We start from the raw sequence: 21,620 nt of genomic DNA on the forward strand, positions 1-21,620 counted from the left end.
CTTATTATATGATGTTTATGTGATTAATACATGAAAAATTTAACATTATAATATATAAAGTACAACGACAACAATCTTTTACTTACAGAATTGGCGTCACCATCTTGTGTCAGCATGTCAATTCCTGCCAGCTGATCCAAGATCAGGCTGTTGTCACTGACCTGTACCAGAAGAATAACAGGACACATGAACATGGCTGCTAATTAAAATGTATCATTATTCACGGATACTGAGGAAGAGTTCATTTTACTTAATGACACAAAACACACATGAACAAAGTACTAAGTATCTTCCAGAAAAATTTAATTTTGTGTCTTTATTTGCGTTACTTTGAATCTCAAACACCACGGTTATACTGAGAAGCAAAAGTAAACACAATAAATATTAGTTAAATAATAAAAATGTAGATTAATCATGGCCTTAAATAAGCTTATGTATTGGAATGAAACAGTAAGTAGCAGGCAGTATGTAGGCTTATCTCTTACCTGCTCTGTATTCATGGAGCTCATCTGTCCTGACATCTGGTTCATGTTGCCACCATTGCTGGCCATGACTCCCATGTTCATGCTGTTGCCGTTGTACATTCCTCCGTTGGGTTGTGCGGCGTACTGGGACTGCGACTGTTGGGGGTACACACTGACACAAGGCGAGCTGAGTTAAAGCTGAGCTGATGAAATGTCAGCTGCTGAAAAGCATGTTCACACGAATGGTGAGCTGTTCTTCTGTTTTTACCTGTTGCTGGTGGAGATGTTGGCAGGTTGGGGCCATCCGTTGAGGTCGGCGCTAGGCTGGTAGCTGGGGGGTCCTCCCTGGTTCGGGCCCTGGGGTTGGGGTTGGGGTTGTGGTTGGCCCTGACTCTGCTGCAGCATGGGGCTCTGACCCTGCCCCATCCTGGGGGACAACAGAGGGCTCTGAGGGGTTGCAGCCCCACATGGGAAGCCTGACACTGGATCCTGGTGTTGCTGCTGTTGGCTCATTCCTGGAGATTGAAACAGATAAACGGGTTAAGGTGAATGGAAAGATATAATAACACACACTAACATCTAAAAAGTAACATGTAGCTGATAAATTATGCAACCTCTACTCTCCTCTGTCATCCTTAACAAGAGGACAAAGAGAGTCAAATCGGAATCATCTTGCCTCTAAACCAGAGGAAAAAACATTGAAAAAAAAATCTTTGCTTTAACATCCAGTTCTTGGTAAATGCAGCCCTAAATATGAAAAGACCAACCAAAACCAATCCAAAACAGCTAGCAAATGCATCTCTGTCAAAATCCAACTGGCAAACAACTGAACTCCACGATGCCACAAACTTTACTACTATACTGCTGTACAAAATCCTCAGGATCCTATTCTGTCCTTACTTCAGAAACTTGCAACCTAAAAAAGAAAATTCCCTTTTTTTGGTCAAATGACATTAAGAGTTTATTCACAATGAATTTAAAACACTGAGAGACGACACACAAAGTCAAAAAATATTAGAAAAGAGAAGGAGAGAGAAGATTTGTGTTTCACCAGTGCCACCACCAGAATAACAGTATTAGTCTCCTGATTGGTTCATGACAAATGTAGACAAAGTGTTAATCTCACTGTAAAAACACTGATGATTTGTCCTCAAAAACAAATCTGACGCAAGTAAACATTTTATTCATGCGCAACTTCAACCGCAGCCAATCAACTTAAAAAAAGACTTGATTTCCACAGTCTGAAAAAAGATGATTATGTTTGATCACCGCCACCACCACAACAACAACGACAACGACAACGACAACAACAACAACAACAACAACAACAACAACAACAACAACAACAACAGAAGCTAACAGAGACCACTGAGACGCGGCTTCTACGCTCTGATCATGTACCTGAACTGCTGAACTGGAAGGCACTGTGCTGTGATGGCGGACTCATTACCCCGCTGTAATGCCCGCCTACATTTCCCATCATGCCCTGGCTAGTCAGATGACGACTGGGGGAGAGAGGGGAGGAGCCGGGATGAGGATGAGGAGGTGGAGGAGGAGAGGGCAGGCCCGTACCGTAGCTGGAGGCTGGGTAAGGGAACTGCTGCGGGTTGCCCTGCGGGAGACGCGGGTTGGTGCCACCGATGGGCATCGGCGTGGGAGCGGCGCCCCCGCTGGGCATGTTCGGCGGCATGTTGATGCCCTGAGTCCGCATCATCATGGCACGCTGGTGGTGCAGATGTTGTTGCTGCTGCTGCTGCTGCTGTTGGCGTTGGCGTAGGTGGTTGCTGAGGTACTCGCGCTGACGCTGGGCCAGCATCTGGGCGTTGAGGGTTCCCTGCAGGAGGAAACACAGAGAGGAGACACTCAAGAGGCTGTAAACTAAACTCTAAAGGGATGTGAACTCAACCGACCACAAATTACCATCAGGTCTGCAAACCTTTGGGCTGGTGCATTTCTTCAGTCTGAGTTGAGCTGTCTCAGCTGCTGAACCTACTTTATTACTTCAATTATATTTTCTATTTAAACAATTTGTAAGGAAATTGTGAGTTTAAAAAACTTTTCACTCTTTTTTTTTTTTACTTAGTGAGTGGTTGCAAGGAACCAATGTGTCAAGATACTCATTTACACAGTATTGATATTCCTACCTTACAAACATGCAACACACAGTATGCCTAAGTGTTGGCATGGACCAGCAACAGTCAATGATCTACCAATCAAACACACATCATTTTGATTCCTAATCTTCTCAACCCTGGACTAGAGAGAGAGAGTGAGAGAGATACATACATACACATATTCAGATACATAGACTGACCTGGTTTGGTACATTAGACCTTAGAGGTAGATTCATATTGGACACTCCACTCATCTGGTTCACCATTGGCTGACGGTTCTAAATGGGGGATGGATGGAGTTTGTTATTATATACAGTATATTGACAGCAACAACCTCTCAGGCATGAGAAATACAGTTAGTTTCAAAGTATCAACTTGGCATGTCACGTCACTTCATGAATGTTAAAAATATCTACAGTTTTTCTTATGAAATCATACAACGCCAAGTCCTGTATATGTCACTCCTGAAGCACTAAGACTGTCACGGTTTGGGTCTCGTTCAGACTCCTCTGGGTCTATCAATGCCCCACATTTTTGCAGTAATGCCAAATGCAACCATAGCATGAAAGATATGTTGCATCACAAAACTACTTTACATTTAAATTTGAAGACCTTTGAGAAATTTTGTTGTTGCTCAGATTTTCAAATAAAGCCCTGCATGCCAAACTCTTGCAGGTCAAGCTTTATTTCAGTGTAACTGACTCATATGAATGACCCACTGATGTATGACAAGAATTTAAATTGGCACCAACCTAAATGTAAAGATGGAGGTGAAAAAGTTGTGTCTCACTGCTACATCATCAGAGCTACTAATTGATACCCACAGTGTGTTTTCCCTGTCCACCAGGTGGCAGCCTAGACTTTATTGTACAAATGGTGCTGTTCAAATTAAAGTCAGCCTTGGTGATTTATTATTTTTCACAATTTCAGGATAAATGTGAAACATTTAGTATTTACTCAAGATTTTGAGACTCAAAATGTGAAAACAGGAACAAACTAAAATAAATAAATAAATAAAAAAGTACTACAAAATGAACTGTGAATTAACAACATAGAGGTGCAGGGCACACAGTCAGAAACAGGAACTTTATGGGGAAATAGGCTCTTCAAAGAAATACGCTGTGTTAACTGCCAGTTACATAAGGTGCAAGCAATCATCTTTATGCGTGAGTGTATGATTTTGTGTGTGTGTGTGTGTGTGTGTGTGTGTGTGTGTGTGTGTGCGCGCTGTATGTTCACATCATGTGTGTGTTCATTGTTAAGCGTCTCAACAGCAGGTAACTGCTGATGAAGGCAGAAAGCTGCAACATGTTTGTTCCTTTCTGGCTGATGCTGCTTAGTTTAAACTCACTGAACCCTGTTGGCATCGCTGTCTGCTCTGTTGCATCACATGTAATAAGAAAAAATCAAATTTTTTTGAGTGTAATCTGCAAAAAGAGACTGCTGTGTTTTGTTTGCACAGTATCTCGTTCATCAGAAAGTCACAACTGGATGTGATTGTCCCATCTAACACAACATTCCTGGTTTGAGGTCGACAAACATCACAAAACTGCAGGAGGAGTGATATAACGGACGGTATCTGGTGTCACCTACCAGCTGGGCCTGGAGTCTGTGCTGCAGCTGGAGTCTCAGGTTGTTGGGCTGAGGTTGCACTACTGGATTAGGCCCCCCTGGCCTCATTCCGGCCGGTCTGGGCCCCGTGGCCCCAGGCATCCTCATCATTGGGGGGTAACCAGCATGTGGCATCCTTTGCGGCCCAATGTGGCCACCCATAGAGGGGCCATGGAATCCGCCATCAGGAGGAATGCCGCCATAACCTGGCTGGCCACCATAGTGTTGACTGTATTGGGGAGGCTTCATTCTGGCTGCTGGGTCGGAGGAGCTGAGGTACTGGTCTTGGTCTGACATAGGACCCTGCAGGGTGAGAAGATGGGATATGAGTAAGAAATAAAAAAAAAAAATTAAAAATGAGCTTAGTGATGTTAATCTGCATCAATATTTCCCCCTGTTTTTTGCTAGTTGTTTTCAGGGTCGGTCTGAAGGTCCTCACCTGTCCAGCCAGCGTGGGGATTCCCAGCATCTTGTCGATCTCCTCCAGACCCTCATAGTCCTTTAGCACCGAGCACAGCTGGTTCAGCAGGGCTCCTTCGTCCGGCTGGCCCTCGGGCCCCGTGCTGCAACACCCCATCCCGTCCTCCTGGGGGATGCCATACGGTGGCCTGGAAGATACCCTGGGTGTTATTGTCACTACAGACTCATGGGTCTGGACGAAGCCCACATGCTCATGATCATTTTTTTTGGCTTCTCTTCTTCTTTTATACTTTGCGATAGAATGAATGCCATACCTGCTTTGGTTTCCATAGTGATCCATCATCATTCGGTCTGGCCATGGTGCAGTCTGATTGGGTGGAGCATGTTGCTGAGTGTAGGTGGGGTTTGCCACCTCTGAGGGAAAGAAAAACAAGTTTTGATGAGAGCTGATCTTTCTTTCTTTCTTTCTTTCTTTCTTTCTTTCTCACTCACCGTTGCCCATCATCTGCATGTTGACCATAGCTCTGGATCCAGGTGGGCCTCTTGTAGGCAGCCCGCTGTTCATGTTGGGGACCAGTCGACCAGGTCCGATCCCCTGGCCCATCATTGGCCCTGCAGTACCCCCCATGGGTCCCTGGGGACCCCAACCCTGCTGCATGGAGCCCCGCATTGACCCGTTGCTCATCATGCCTGATTTGGAGAGAAGAATTAGTCCGATGTTGAGTTGATTACAGTCATTTAAAAAAAACACAAGATACTATATCTTTTCCTGCCTCACCTGCGTTGGCCATAGCAGCTTGGTTGGCCATGGCTGCATGACTTCCCATCATGCCTTGTTGTTGTTGTTGCTGCATTAAAGAGTAGGGGCCGTGGTTCCTGTGTTGAGGGGGGAAAGGCCTGGTGGTGTTAGGGTTGGGAGCCATATTGCCGTCCATAGACATGCTCCTGACTGGAGGAGCACCTCGGCTTGGTTGGCCCGGCCTGGCACCGTTAAAGGCTGCTGGGAGGAAGACACGTTTTTCTTTTTACTAGTCATTATGTACAGTATTGTGCATATGCTGAGAGAAATGTGTGACGGAGGTGTCCTTATTTTCTCAAAGAGATTCTAAAGATTTTGTGCAGTTCAAAAGCATTTAAGACCCAGAAATGATCAAATTGACTCGGACACTAACATCCTGTTGCAGACGTACTTGCAGGGCCGACTGGAGGGAAGGCTCGGTGCTGGTTGGGGGGGCTGCTGCTGCTGCCACTGTCGGCCATCTGCAGGATGTCGCTGATGATGGTCTGTTTGTCCGCGGAGGAACCAGGCGGCACAGAGGAAGAGGAGGACGAAGAGGAGGATGGTCCTCTGGCCGGTGCCTGGCCCCCGAACGGCTGTTGCTGGCCGCCGCTCTGCAGGTCCTCCAGCAGGTCCTCCAGCTCACTGGTCTGAAATCAGCAACAGCAAAAAACTCTTACACATATACTTCAATGTGTCAATGACATTTAAAAGGCTTGTCTGCGAAAATGTGCATGTTTCAGTATCCACAAATACACATTTTACAGAATTTTCAACTTGGTCATGATTCTTAATTCAAAGTTAAAGCATTACAGTCACGATCATATAAAACCTTCTATTTTACTGCTTTTGACAGGACATCCTTTGTCTTAGTAAAAAGTGAAAGTAAAATGCAGTTTCTCAGGTGATGAAGCTAGTTTTGCCAACAAAGAAAAAAGGACGTTTACTGAGGATTAAGAGTGAAACAAAAACAAAACTAAACCAAAATATGAAAAGAAACCTTTTCATAATGAACATGTAAACATGTATAATCACTTTTGATGACAACTTTGACAGAAACTGAGAACCCCCCTCAGTGTAATTTAACCCGCCCCACACACACACACACACACACACACACACAGAAACACACACCACTGACAGGGACGGTTTCCTGCGGCAGTTTGACTGATGAATAGAGAAAGACCTAAAAATAAACTGCAGGCACTAATGAGGTCATGTGTGATGTACAATAAGACAGAGTCACAGCTCTGTTTAGCCAGGGTATACACACAAACACGCACGCACACACACACACACACACACACACACACACACACACACACACACACACAGAGTGACCACAATATTGCCACACATCAAGGGCATTGTTTGTGAGGGACATGTCCAACAAAAACTTAGTAGCATAGTTGAAGGACGTATGCTACCATTACCTAACATCAGCCACATAAGGTTAATTATTTTGGTTGTTGATGCAGCATATGGAACATCAGCTGACCGCAGCACTGCAGTCAGTCACTACATGTCAGTCCAACATATGGTAGTTCTCTGCCTCTGCTTTGTTTAACTTAAGTTGTGCACCATGTCAGCTACGTCTTGCTTATACTGACTCAAGCTGGGTACAGTAAGGGCATCCTCAACATCATTATGATATGCAGGTCTGATAGAGTATCAGTCTGCTAACAGGTAGCAAGCTAAATGCTAATAAAATGTTGGATTTGCTTTAAAAACTACTGCAGACTGTAGTGGGTATAAAGGTTCAGAGATTGTTGGAGTTTCCCACAGCTCTGAATCCAATGCTCTGTGCACCAGTAAACATTGATACACACTTGCAGCAGAAATATATTTACATACAACTACACTCTAAGAAATGTTGCACACATTTGTCACATGTTTGCTTTCTCAAACACAAAGCAAATGCTAACACAAATACACTATAATAAAAATGTATGAGCACACAGTCTTACACAAACACAAACACTACAACCCGGACACTCAACGCACACCGTCACATGATGTCCTGAACTTTCTCATAACGACCGCTGCACGTTTTACACAGCAAAAGCAGACACGCTCACTGACTCTGATCCTCATGTTTTTTTTAATTTTTTTTTTTATTATTTATGTCTTTCATTTAATTCACATCATTTCTGTGCTCTGTATTGTAGTTGTTCACAAAAGGTGCAGTGAACACAGACGCATGCAAGCATACTTGCACTCTCTACACTGTTCTTTACTTCATCTCTCTGTTCTTCCTCATTGTTCTGGTAAGCTGGAACATCATCAGAACAGTTCAAACATCCATTAAAAAAAAGCACCTTCCTGGCATCATCAACTCCGGCTTAACAAAGCCTCATCTTGGAAAGCAGAACGATGAGCCTGAGTGACCCCCCCCCGGCAGCAGCCTCCCTCCACTGCTCCGGAGGCACAACTGTTTGTCGGAAGTTTGCCTTTGTGCTTGAGGCCGTCCAACTTCTGATCCTTCCTGCAGCTAACTCCAACTGCGTCAGCGCACCTGCACTTTCAATAAGCAAAACAACACACTTAACCGGCTAAACTTTGCTGTGTTTTAACTTCACACTACCTGTGAGAAAGGAAGCGCCCGGAAGCCGAGGTGCAGGTGAGGTGGGACAAGCAAGCAGAAACCACCATGGATTACTGTGATAGGCGGGTAACTCTTTTTGTACAGGTTAATCTCTGGCTACCATCAGCTGAGACCAAGTCTGCAGGGTAGTGGCATCTACATCACTGTTAAACCAGCGTGCAGGTAAAATCATTTCTAAACAATATCAACAAATTCATTTCCACATATAGCAGACAGAAGTTCGCCAAAACCGGGCGGTGTTTAACCTGTGTTTATCCCCTCAGGAAGTGTTTGCTGACATACATAGATAACTCACTGGGTTACTCAACCACTTGGTTTCCCTTTTTCTAACTCCCACACATGCTTAACCTTTTAAACAGCAGTCCTGTTCATCCTTTTCCAGAGCATCTTGCGTTTCAGGGAGTGTACTGATTCCTGACAACCTGCCATCAGCTGCCTAAAGAGGAACTCAGCACACATCTGACAGAACCAATCAGCAAGAGCCGGCTCAGCAGCTACCGGGCTTCTCACTCGAAGGTGTTTACAGGAGCTGTTAAACACGTCCATATGTCGGTTTGTTAAGTGGAGCGATTATTTTTATTTACTCAAAAGACAAAATCACCGTAATGTGTTTTTTAGAAAGTCCAATTTTAATGCAACTTCGATGAGGCTTTCTGGTGCGACTTTGCAGCCATGCTAGTGCCATGGCTACAGACAACTATCACAGCAGAGTGCTACTGAATGATCCCCAGGAGATCAATCAAAATGGCTTTGGTGATCAAATGACTTTTCATGGCGCACCATGACCAGGTCAAATTTTCAACCTCACCCATGGCAGAAGAGCCCTAAGACCACAGACAGAATTCCCACAGGACTGCACTGTGCTTATCAGTAGATAAATGCTAATAAAGCGTACTAAAATGCTAAAGTGTTAGAAAGCTGTCTAAATGTAAGCACACTTTAAATATAAATATAGACATTAGTTAAGGATAGGGTGTGCATAGGGTTGGATTTGGATTTCAACGCACTTTTGGAAACTTCCAAAGCTAAGAAATCTTATTATATCAGGTCTTACCAATTAATGTTAATTCCATAACTACACTACAGCTGCGTATAAATGTAGTTGCAAATGTTGAATGGTAAACCTGGTAGGATTCTATAAGAGACAGGACCTCAACCCTGACATTGTTTTGGTGTTTGATAATGCAACCAAATCCAAAACTGTCCCTCTTTCTCACTGCAGTTGCTTGGAAACTTAACTGTGAACCATGTTGACTTACAACATACTGCATGAAGTGGGTAGGCAGTCAGAGGTCACTGGTTGAAGTTCTGAAAGCTTTATTTTGAGGAAGTAAATTTCTTTTTTTTTTAGTGAAGAGGTGGAGAAAGTGTAAAGAGGGAGTTGTCCTGTTAGCTCTGGTTGGAGATGCATCTTAAACCCTGCGGTGTCTGTACCATCATATTCGTCACTGTAACAACATTTCTGTGCATTTGACAGAACCTGTCATGCATTATGGGGGAATATGAGCATACTGACCCTGACTGATCATTCATTTGCTTAAAGTATCTTTGATGAATTACCAACTTGAATAGGACTTCAACAGATTTTCAGTTTTTTCAACTTCTTAATTCTTTTGTGTATAAAAATAACAGAAAATGAAATTTCTTCCGATTTTCACAGCCTAAGGTAGCATCTTCATATTTTTGGTTTCATCTGACCTACAGCCCAAAACTCAAAGATATTCAGTTTACAATGAAATAAAACAGAGAAAAGCAGCTAATCCTCACATTTGAGATAATGGACCCAGAAAATCAGCAATTGGAATTTTTGCTTTATAAATTACTTCAATGATTCATTGAAATTAATTTTCTTAATAATAAAGATAATAATAATAATTTTCTTCACTAGCCATGAATATTACTGTAAACAATACTGACCTGTTCCGGCATGTTGAACCCCACTTCCTGTTTCTCTGTCTTAATGTTGGACAGCTTTGGTCCATCGGCAGGTTCCATCTTAATGGCTTTATCCAGGATGCCGTTATCGTCCCTATCCAACAGATAGCGTAGCAATGCGTTGTCCTTCTTTTTGGGACTCCCCGGCTCCTGTTTTGCGCAGAGTTCACCCAGGGCAGCCATGCTGTCCCCTGTAGCTGATTCAGGACCGATGGGGTCTTTTCCGGTAGCCTCAGCCGTTAGCTTGGCAAGCTCCACAGGCGAGGTGCTGTTCTGCAGCAACCTGTGGAGGATCTTGTGTTTCTCCTTTAACGAGGTGGAGTAGGTGTTATGCCCAGCCCCACCTACACCCCCAATCCTGCCCAGCTGGTCCTTACAGTTTTGGTCGTCCCCGAGGGGCCCGGTTGGCGAGCCAGGATCAGAGGGTTCTAACTTGGTGGTGAGGAGCTGGAGAAGCTTAGTGTGCCCTTTGGTGTTAAGAAGGCGGTTTGGGTTGTCACCAAGCTCGCCTAGGCCTCCATTACCTCCAAAGCTATCTGGGTCACCGTCTTTCCCTTCCCCCTGCTCACCCTCCTGGTTTTGGGACAACAGGTCTTGCTGCTCACCAAAAGTTCCAAACAAGTCCACCTCTAAGCTAGGATGGTTCTTGGCTCGTTGGCTTCCAGCGCTGCTGCTGTGAAGAGGGCTCTGAAGGCCCTCCGGCTTCCTGTCAGGTGACTCTGGATGCTGCCCCTCGGTGAGTCCCTGGGTGACCCTGTGGCCCTGGCTCAGGGCTTGCAGTGCACTGAGGGAGTTAAACCCTTGGACGTTTCCTGTGCTGCTGCACACAGATGCTGGCGAGTGGAGGCCGGCTACTGGAGAGAACGACCCAGGAGGATGCTGGGGGAGGTGAGGGCTACTGCAGCTGCTGCTGCTTGCTGCCATGCTGGGGCTCTGGTGATGAGGAGACATCATGGCACCCTGGACCCCTGAGGTGACACTGGGGCTTCCCTGGGCTGAAGGGCTGCCCAGCTTGAGTGTGTGGCTGTTTCCCTGAGGCGTGGGTGCCCGACCCGACGCAGCCCCAAAACCACGTCCAGGGGTGCTGGAGGCCGACATGGAGTGGTGGGTGTTGCTGGTGACACTGGCGTCAGGGGAAGGGGAGGGACCGCTCACACTGGTCGGGGTCATTGGCTTGACCATGCCCTGCCCACCTGGCGCATCTGCATTCATGCCACCCATGTTCTCCCTGGAAGAAGAAGAAACGAGACACACGTTCCATCAGATATTTCACATTTAACAGGTAAAAATGTTTTTAAAAAGAGCTTAAAGAAATTTCTTATGGCACAGAACACCAGCCCCTCTACAAGTAGGACATGTTTTACTTCATAATATCTTACTATATGATCATTAATGAAGAAGCTTGGGTACTTGTCATTGCTGTTATTATCGTTATTAGTAGTTTTACTGGTGTTTGCATTTGTCGTTATTTGTTGTTGTTCCCTTTTTTGTGTTCGATTTTAATTCACATTGTTTTGCATGATGATGTAATGTTTACTTGAGTGGAGAGCAGCTGCTACCTTAGCAGTAGCTAATGGGAATCCAAATAAATGAATGAATAAAAGAGAAATAGAGAAATAAATAAAAAGATTCAGACAATTTTGAGTGTGGTGTTGTTAGTAAACAACACAGGTAATTACTCTTCCCTGAGAAAATTAGGCTTGACAAAACAATACACAATATATAAAAGATAAAACCTACAAGCTGAACCAATAGTTTTTGGTTAAGGGGGGAGTCTTGAACAATATGTTTTATTTATGCTGTTTTGTATTTTTAGCATACTTACACATTCTCTATGTAAAATGTATTTTCACAAAGTATCGTTAAGGTACTAAAGGTTTATTAAATCTTTCCCTTTGTCATGTTGCCATTCACCTGTTGCAGACCAGGTAGGGTGGAAACACTACTTATTCATTCTACAAAAGTTAATATATAATCCAATGTGCACATACTCTTTTCCTAATAACCCCTATTTAATCAAGGCCACTTGACAACAAATTAGCATCTCTAATCAAACTGAAACCATCAGTTGTTCATTTACATATAGTAGATAGGAATGTTTTTATCTGACTTTTTGGTATCATGACGTTCTAGTTCCTCACAATTACTGTTTAGTTGGTTACAAGGCGGAACGTATTAAACACCAAACAGCTAATAGCAGGAAAGTCTTTCACAACTGTTGCACCAGTCAGATTCTCTTTATACCATGGCTTATTTGCTTTTGCAATACTGTGTTAGGTTTTAGCGTCTTTGACTGCTAAAAAAATCTAGGAAGTGAGAAATAGAAACCTTGAGTAGTTTGTTTGTTTGTGTTTTTTGGTGTAATAATTCATATAAAACTGTATTTATATCCACCTGTTGCAAAAACAGGTGACAGCAGTTACTAAAAGTGATATTCTCGCTGGTGAATTTCAGCAAATGTCTAGTGAAAGTGGTGAATAGCAATGTGGAGTCAGTTAAAAAAAAAAAGCACACCATGGAGAGGTTAAGTAACAGCCTTTCTTTTCAGCGTCAATTAGTCATGTCATAAAGTAAAATACAGAGCAGCTCTGAAGAAGTGTATACAACTGAGAAAACAAAGTTGTAACGAAGCCTAAAGCTGTAACAGAGAGAGAGAGAGAGAGAGAGAGCTTTCAACATGGATCGGCCTCGGCCCCACAGTAAACACACAAAGCTCTCATTGTGCTGAATACTGGAGCGATAAATTTGAATGTGAAACTTGTGGAAGTAAAAAGGCCAAGTTCTCCCCATTGATCCCTGAATGCTCTGGGTAACAGTCCTGGCATTGTTTTCTGACCGCTGTCCAATTCCTGACTCTGAACGGTCATACCAACGGCTGGACGCTGGTTGAGTCGCAGTCGCTCCCAGTGGTGGGAGGAAGGGATGGAGGCTCTGTAGACTGAACTGGCTGGTAGCGCTTGTGTCAGTTTTGGTCTATACATATGGCTGCAGTTGTGAATAACGGGCCCTTTGTTCAGGGCAGTGACCCCCGGCCCCCACCCCCAGGTCCAAACGAAGGGGAAACCACAAACACTGAGAGAGAACATGTGATAGACACACAGATCCGAAAGAGAAAGAAGAGAGATGTGCTATAAATAATATCTATATCTATGTGTTGAAATTATAGTTTTTCTATGATGTGCGAAATTGGGCTGATATTGGGAATGTGACGAGAGCTCAAGGAACTTAAACATGCGCTCTTTTACAGCGATTTAAACTCAACAATATGGTAAATTTTACTGTAACGAAAAGCAGAGAAAAATAAAAGTAAAGTAAAAGAAGTTTGAAACCAACAAGGGTAAAAGAAATTGAGAACCTTGATAAAACCTTTCATATATAGACGCTTAGATGATGCACAAAAGATTTCTTCTTCTTCTTTGTTGGACTGAATTAATCTATAACTCAAGTTTTTTTTTTAATCAAGATGGATACATCACAGCAGAGACAGAACGGCTGGTTATACCTCTGCAGGATGTGCAGGGACATGTAGAGCTGTGGCTCATTGGTGGCAGGCGATCGGACCAGCTTGCTCTTGGTGTGAGCTGAGACGATGGTTCCGTCCGCCAGGGAGAACCTGTACATGGGGCTGAGCGCGTGGCCGCTCCTCAACACTGGAACGGCAGAAACAGACAAATAGTCACGATTTCTATGAGAAATATCTATAAATCTTTTTCTTGTTTTTCACAGCACAATTGAAGATAATTAAGCAAGACAGGATGCTGTGAACACAAAGAAGGAAGTTGAACGAAAGAGTGTTGAAATTATTTTGCTGATAATAAAAACAGGATATTAAGTAGATTATTCTTTTCCAACCACTGATACCTTAAAGACATTCTTAAGTACTGAAAAACGCCACAATAAATCTGCTTTGTAGCAAACAGCACAGGTCAACGTGGTAAAAAAAAAAAAAAAAAAGATTCAGGGAACTTGACAAAGCTACAATCAACATGTTTTGCCTCCACTGGGTTTAGATAATCACCGTCTTGTTGGTGCTTTTTGGCGAAGGACATCTCTCCGTCATTCTGCAGGTGGAACCTCTGAATGCAGCGTCGAACCAGGTCCTCCCAGCCCGGCTTCATGGATGCCCGCAGCAGACTGGTGTCCAGTGATGTGATCTTACCTGGACAGGTAGAGCAGATATGTTTTAGATGTTGTGGACCAGAGCTCTAGCCCCTTACGTCAGCAAGCATCCACCGCGCTGCTTCGCCTCGCACACACACTGGTTAGGTTATCATTATATATTGGCAAGCTACCGCATTAACCTACATTGATCACACAACATTAATAGATAGTATAATATACCTTGAAGGTCCTGCCGTGTGGTGAAGCTCTCGTACGTGGGCATCACCGGTCTCTCTTTGACGGGGACTCTTCTTGCCACGCAGATGAGACAAGACTGGAAATCTGAAAAATTTGCAAAAGTAGCTCAAATATATGTATGTGATTTCAACTATGAGTGTGTTCCCCCCCCCCCCACCACTCTCTGTGCATTTGTAGGTAACTGCAAGCTCACATTCCCTCTCTGGGGCGGTCTTGTTCTATCTCCCCACCTGTTACAGCTTCAGTGCTTCCCTCATTAAAAACACAAGGCAACAGGTTTGCTCCATTTCCCAACCTGTCTGTCTGTACCTGTATAATGTACATGCCTCAAAGAAAACATTAGAAACACCTCTAAATATAATATAGACCAGTCAAACACCATCACTAACTATGACCTCAATGCTAAAACATGTTTAATTAACACAACAGCAGCGTCAACATCGATTATAAGGCTGAGAGTGGAAGCCTCTATCTAAAAGTCACCCTAAACCTCAGTCTCAACCTGCAGCCCTCAGTCTGTCCAGCAGACATCCTCCTCCTTGTCAGGGGAGAGATTGGCACAATATCTGGTTGTCAGACGTCTAAAATTAGAGTGCCAGAAAGATTCTTTTCCCTGGTGTGTATGTGCGTGTGATAGGACAAGATGGGAAGATGACAAAGTGCCACACACTAATTAGTCTCTCCCGATGGATGGGAGGAAAAGTGGAGAGGAGTGGTGATGAAAGGAGGACAGGACACGAGAGAGTAGACGATGGGGGATGGAGAGAGTGATGGGAGAGTGACAGAAAGTCAAGGAAGAGATGGAGGTAAGGAGAGAGAAGAAAATAACAGTGAGAAAAACACATGTATGTGTGGAAGGGCAAAACTAAAAAGACAGAGGAACAAATAGAGAGACGTAACAAATAGAAACAGAGAGACAAAATCACATTGAAACATTAAAACAAGGAGAGGAAGGGAAGCAACAAAAAGAAGACAGGTGGAGAGGGAAAATGTAAAAGAAGAATAAAAAGACGAAAAATAGAGAGAGAGAGAAAAATAAAAAGATAAGAGACTGAAATAAAAGAAAAAGATTGAATAAAACAGCAGAGGGAAGAGACACAAAGTGTCTCCAAAAAGTTAAGTCAAAGACAATACCTTCCCCCTCCTCTTTGATGGACTTGGGTTCGGACACAGCGAAACATTGCATGGTCTCGTACTTCTGATGCGACGTGTCCTGCTGGTCAGAGGTCGGCCGAGCTTCACCGTCGACGTGAGGGTTGACCAACATACGACAGTTGAAGGTGTGGCTGTTCCTGTTGGATGAGTCGCCGCTCCGATGATTGACTGGAAGATAAAGACACACACCGGTCCAAAGACAGGACATTAGAAGTAGCCATAATGTTTAATATAAAGTTTTGGTATCCTATCTGGCACCAACAGCTGCTTACAGCTGATTACTCAAAGCAATCTGGTGTTTCAATAAGACGAGACACAACTGGTTCACGTCTATGCAGTTTCTAACCTTGAACTTCTGGGAAGCTACGTCACATTCTAAACAAGGGTTCTCACCAATTTTTTCTCATATCGCACACTAATATAATAAAAGTGACACAGGTCCATAAGGTCTTGTCAAAAACATTGGGATAATAACATATTGGAAACTGAAAATCCATATGCATTTAGTCAGTTTGCTGTATATTTGAAAGGTTCAGCTTCCAGAAACAGCGCCTCTGTTTGGGCTCTCGAAATATCATTTTATTAGTTTGTAATATCGGCCCATTGTGTTTCTTTGAGTCTGAAAGCTTGTGAAGACAGAGGTTTGAGAGCAAGAATAAGATAATGTCACCATTGTGTGCTTCGCTAAATAAACCTACTGGTCCTGACAGCTAGCTAACACCTTGTTCGGGTAAAGTGATGTGACTTATCTCACGCTTAAACTTAAAACTAAACTTGAGGGCAGTTTGAATTAGAGAAACGATCATTTCACAGCAGTGTTTCACTTTTTAAATTCAGTTTCCAAATGTGGCTTTGATAGAGTAAACTCATGTCCATAGTTTACATTTGGAAATGTGTCAAAGCTCAAAGGTCCACAGAAAAATACTTTACATCACTTGAGGAGTCAGCAAATCTGACCTGACCACACTGTGGCTCGCTAACTACCACAACAGCAGGTAATGCTGTTGACAAGCAACTCCTGGCTACCACCTGCTACAAGACATGAGTTTATTAGATGTGTGAAGACGGATATCAATCAAGCCAGAACGACCAAAAGCAGGAAAAAGCAACCAGGCTCTGTCAAAGATGGCAGACAAATAAGGACTGCTGCAGAAGATGACCACCTCCAATATGGTGGCCAGAAATCTGAAATCCATATTCCAGTTAACTTTTCTGTAGTTCTTACCCAGGCTCTTAGGTAGGAGGTTCTTGATGAACTTGGCATGATCGCCAACATGCAGCACGCTGTAGACGTTGGTGTTCATCAGCTCCTCCTGCTGGTAGCGCAGGTACTGGCTGACGTTCTCCGAAACAAACACGATGTTGCCCTCCATGTTGACCACGAAGAAGAAGCCGTCCAGAGCCTGAGGGGTGAGGAGAAAGTGGGAGGGCGGAGGCGAAAGAGGAGATCGTTTGAGGGACGGGAGAGGTGGAGAGCCGAAAGGTGGAACGGAAATGTCAAAATCGAAGAGGGGGAGTTTGGAAAGAGGGAAAAGGAAGAAGAGAGAGCGAGAGGTAAGAGCAAAGACGAGGTAGAGGGAGATTACAGGAGATGCGTAAGGCCAACAGTAGGAGAGGAAAAGGGAGAGAAGAGGGTGAGAGGGAGAAACGGGAGAGACTGGATGTTAATTAAAGTTCATATGAGCTTTCTACCCAACGCTTGAGGTACAGAAGGAACAAGAAACAAAATGACTGCCCCTTTCAAAACAAATCTGGCTATTTTAATTCGGGAAGTTTTGCAGTGTGTGTGTGTGTGTGCGTGTGTGTGTTTGTGTGTATGTGTGTGTGTTTTTCCATTCTTTCACTCCTGTCAACTCAGCACTTTCCACCTATATGTACAGACTGTGATTTGTCCTTTAGCCTGCCACATGTCCACACAAGCCTCCTACTGTAAGTCTGCCTGCTTATCACCCCAGCTGGTGGAGAATAGAACAGAATAGAATAGATGAGAAATGGACTGAATTAAAAGGGTCTTGGCTACAATGATGTTTATCTTTTAGACTCCAAGCAGACACCTCAGCCAATATTACGGCTGACGAAAGCTATATTTATCCTGTGTGTGTGTGTGTGTGTGTGTGTGTGTGTGGTCAGGCTCCTCCTCTCCTATTCTAATCTGGCTTTTCAGTAAGGTATTTATACCTCATTGGGTCCCATGTTATACGTCACCACACACCCGTGCGCACACACTCACACACACACACACACACACACACACACACACACACACACACACACACACTAGTGTAGGCTTCATGACGCCACTGCCGCTGGCCAGGGGAACTCTTATCTCTCTGCGTCACCGTAGAGTGCAACACCATTTAAAGTCAGAAGGACGCTCTAATTGTGTTTCAAACGACAACCTGCATTGAGCACTTGCAGCCTGACTGATGACAGATTTACTTTTTTCAGGGTTTGCATTTTTTGCCACAATTGCAGTGCTGTGATGGCAGCATGAAGAGCTCCCACAATCCCTTTTTTTCATAGAAAATCATGCGTCGTGCTGCTTCACTTTGACACATGCAGTTATTTAATTAAAGGTCCCATATAGTCTAAAGGTAGATGTCCATGTGTTGTTTGATTAGAAAGCAGGTCTAGGTTCTATATAAATACTGTGAAAGTATCAGAGTGCTCAGTCCACAGAGGCCCGCCTGGACCCACCATCCAAGCAGGATGCAGGATTTGGTTTCTCTGAGTGTTTACCTGAAATCTGCTATATTTATATTTGCTCAATTAGAAAACAGTCAGCCAGTCAGAGGAGAGGCTCAGAGCCTCCTCTCTTCTGATTGGCTCAATGACCTGTTGTTGCTAGAGCTGCAGAGAGAAGCCTGAGAGAGGAGATGTAAAACTACATTGAGATGGTTTTTTGGTTCTTAAAACTACAAATATATCTTCTTATGGATCAACACTTCAAATAAAGCACAGGAGAAGATGGAAAAATGCAGCTTTAAAACAAACAATTAAAGAGGAGGCTGCTGACCAAAGCTTGGTTGAACCCACCTCTAGCATCATGGGCCCGAGAGCATCTTTATCAATGACGCCCTGACCTGTGGAGGAGACGTCGGCCTTTTGCACCTCCTCAGCATCAGCCACTGGAGCTTTGTCTGTAAAAGACAAGAAAAAAAACATGGGAGTGAAAAAAGCCACTAAAATCACTCCTGGCCGCATTTTAAATAAATGCAGTACAACCCACATCTTAGGCGAAACGGAAACCTTCACAATGTGTTTTAAGGAATTTAGTGACTCATTGATGATCTCTGATGTGGTTAAAGGCCATGTGAAAGGTTTAGGCTGTGCATCAAAAAAGGCTCAAATGAAATAAATGACTGTATGTTTCTCCATCAAAGTATGTTTGTCTTCCTGGAACATGCAGCTTGTGTTGTAGCTCGGCCTCTTAGCAAGTATTTTCTTTTCCTGGAAAACACTGACACACCCACTCAACCACTTTCATGCACATGAGGACCTTTCAGTGATTATAATATTCATCGGCAAGTCCGTCACTCACCCGAACTTTAGCATTATGCTACTGTAAACTGTAAACTGTAAACTCCACTCTGCCTAGGATGTCATAGAAAGCAGGTATCACCGAGCTAATGTGCGCTACATTACACACATTTATAGGCATATTAGAGGCCGGTCTCTACTCTCCTCCCTGGCTGTACCACTGCGCTGTTAAGCCTCCCATGGCCCCATTAGGCCACATAGCTCACATTCCTGTTGTGGGACCAGAGCTGTACAGAGTCATCAGCCCTTAAACCCTGTCACTGTGGAGCCTGGAGTGGCTGTCATGTAGGTTGAAGGGTATTAAAGTCGCAGTACATGTTTTGTTTTGTTTTTTTAATTAATAAATTTGCCTCAGAAGGATTTCTGACTGACTTTTTAACAAGTTGAGGACGGAGATGAAAGTCACAGCAAAAACAAAACCAGAGGAAAGCAAGAAGAAATGTAGAAACTGGACTTAACGTGCAAAAACTGTACTGCACTGTACAATGTGGCGCTGTCGTTGGCAATCTAACTTGCGTATGAATAGCTTATTAGCAGCTTAGTATTGCATATGCTCCAGTCTGCAGTTTTTACAAATGCACAGCTCATTAGCTCTAAAAAACCTTGTGCTTCCGGCTAAGAACAAAAAGCTGATACCTTGACCAGCGGTTCAGCCTGAACAAACTGAGCTGAAAAAAAAAAAAAAAGATCTGTTCAGCCACTGATATCGAGTGGATGGGATCTATTTTTCTAAATATCCTAAATAAATGTGTAAGCTGCAACAACTTCAAAACAGTCGGTTCAGCAGGGACCTGAAGCGAACGGGTTAGAGCTGAGGTTCACCCTGCTAGATTAATCAGTTATAAAAAAATGATCAATCAACGGATAATGAATTGGCAACACTTTAGTTAATTCATTCATTATCTACAGTGAGTTATTACGCAAGCGAAGAAATGACAAATAATCCCCTGTTCCAGCTTTTCAAATGCACAGATTTGCTGCTTGTCTCGGTTTTATTTCACTGTAAATTGAATATTTTTGCATCTTGGACCATTTGTCCAAACAAGCAAGTATTTTAGCCAGTTATACAATGGATTAACCAATTAATAGCAAAAATAATTGTCAGATTAATCAAGAATGAAAGTAATCCTTAGTCATCCCTTTACACCGGAGATAAGTTGCCTGTGTATGACGGGAATAATATACTCCTACAATTGTTTTGATTTCACTTGTGGTTCCAGTTTTGTGCTGTTACACATTCACACCGTTATTAACTACTGTTGCAAAGGTTTTACTTTCCAGCAAACAGTCTGAGCACAGAGGAGACTGTGAGCAGACAGAAATCGCACTGTAAGCATATAAACACACCAACACACTCGTCTCCTATTCTATAACCCGACCCTGAAGTTTCTGTGGGACGAACATACAAACACACACACCCTGCCACCTGAAGTCGTTTGACCACCACATACACACAAGCACAATGCTACTTGCTTTTATGTACGTGTGCGCGCGCAAATGTGTGTGTGTGTTTGTTCTTTTATACTAGGTGACCTTTTTGTAGCACAAAATGAAGCTACTGAGGTTATTTTTGTGTAGACCTTGTTTAAATTAATAAATATTGTGTCAAATCCACCTCACCAGCTCAATACTGTGGCTGCTGGACAACAGTGTGTGTCTGAAAGTTGAAGAGACAGCTGTGTGACTTGTGCTTTATCTATCTGTGTGTGTGTGTGTGTGTGTGTGTGTGTGTGTGTGTGTGTGTGTGTGTGTGTGTGTGTATGCTTGCTTATTCAGCTGTTGTTTTCAGACACAAACAGTGCCACAACATGTGGACACCGACTGGCTGACAAAAGGAGGAGAGGGAGGATGGTGAGAGAGGGAAGAAAAAGGAGAGAGAGAGGAAAGAGGGGAAAGGAAAGGAAAGGAAAGGAAAGGAAGAATGAAAGATAAACAGGAATGGGAAATATGAAGGAAGAAAGTGACACAGGAGGGGTGAAGAAATAAAAAGACAAGAAGAAGAAGAGGACAGAGAGGAAAAGGGAGGAAAGGTGAAAGGAAAGGAAGGTGAAGGGAAGGAGAGAATAGGGAAGACCGGCAGGAGGTAGAGAACTCAGATCTGTCTGCTTTCCTCTGCACACTTACATCATGTTGGTCAGTGTTACATAACAGCTCTGTCTCAGTCTGCCTCTTCACCATCATCATCACACATCTTCATTACAGAGTCTGTGTTAACACTCACACACATTTCTCTTTACATTTCATTTAGTTTTTTTTCATTTCGTGTGTGTGTCTGTGATCAAACACTCCATTAGGTGTTTAATGAATGTTAAAAAGAGGCTCTGCTGGTGCTATCACAGTCACATTTCTTATTTTCTAGTCGGTTGGTCGCGTTTTAAATTTTTTTTTTTTGTTTTGGTTCACGCCGCAAATTCAGGTTGTGTTCACACATACACACACATATATAAACGGGTTTGGAAAATGTATAACCTGTGAGGAGCCCGAAACAAAGTTATTCCCGTATCGTCTCATTGGTTCCTGAGTGGATGTGATGACAGTGCTTAGCTTGATACAGACATAAGATTATCTAAGAGTCCTCTCGTCCACAGCAACCACACTCTCCTCCAGCACTTTTTCCATGCTTGTGGTTGTGAGAATCA

General features: G+C 43.5%; 1 protein-coding gene across 7 annotated transcripts in view; it reads right to left on the reverse strand.

Moving 5' to 3' along the window:
- LOC111669755 (nuclear receptor coactivator 2-like) overlaps positions 1–21,620 on the reverse strand; it is a 50,740-nt gene that overhangs the window by 4,945 nt on the left and 24,175 nt on the right. For 3 of the 7 annotated variants that reach the window (XM_087179272.1, XM_087179274.1, XM_087179273.1), the window contains 18 exons: positions 18,478–18,581; positions 16,667–16,844; positions 15,421–15,609; positions 14,269–14,370; positions 13,946–14,086; positions 13,430–13,577; positions 9,910–11,155; positions 5,782–6,037; positions 5,388–5,609; positions 5,102–5,299; positions 4,924–5,023; positions 4,629–4,797; positions 4,172–4,492; positions 2,779–2,856; positions 1,866–2,298; positions 733–979; positions 486–636; positions 87–161 (listed from right to left, as the gene is read on the reverse strand). In XM_087179272.1, coding sequence (XP_087035398.1) covers positions 87–161; positions 486–636; positions 733–979; positions 1,866–2,298; positions 2,779–2,856; positions 4,172–4,492; positions 4,629–4,797; positions 4,924–5,023; positions 5,102–5,299; positions 5,388–5,609; positions 5,782–6,037; positions 9,910–11,155; positions 13,430–13,577; positions 13,946–14,086; positions 14,269–14,370; positions 15,421–15,609; positions 16,667–16,844; positions 18,478–18,581 — 4,358 coding nt within the window. The remainder of the gene's footprint in view (positions 1–86; positions 162–485; positions 637–732; positions 980–1,865; positions 2,299–2,778; positions 2,857–4,171; positions 4,493–4,628; positions 4,798–4,923; positions 5,024–5,101; positions 5,300–5,387; positions 5,610–5,781; positions 6,038–9,909; positions 11,156–13,429; positions 13,578–13,945; positions 14,087–14,268; positions 14,371–15,420; positions 15,610–16,666; positions 16,845–18,477; positions 18,582–21,620) is intronic. The other 4 variants (XM_023426206.2, XM_087179275.1, XM_087179277.1 and 1 more) reach the window with 4 other exon arrangements.

This window comes from Seriola lalandi, unplaced genomic scaffold (assembly GCF_002814215.2).
Source record: "Seriola lalandi dorsalis isolate HSWRI2012SDOR001 ecotype SW California unplaced genomic scaffold, Sedor1 jcf7180002054816, whole genome shotgun sequence".
NCBI classification, from domain to species: Eukaryota; Metazoa; Chordata; class Actinopteri; order Carangiformes; family Carangidae; genus Seriola; species Seriola lalandi.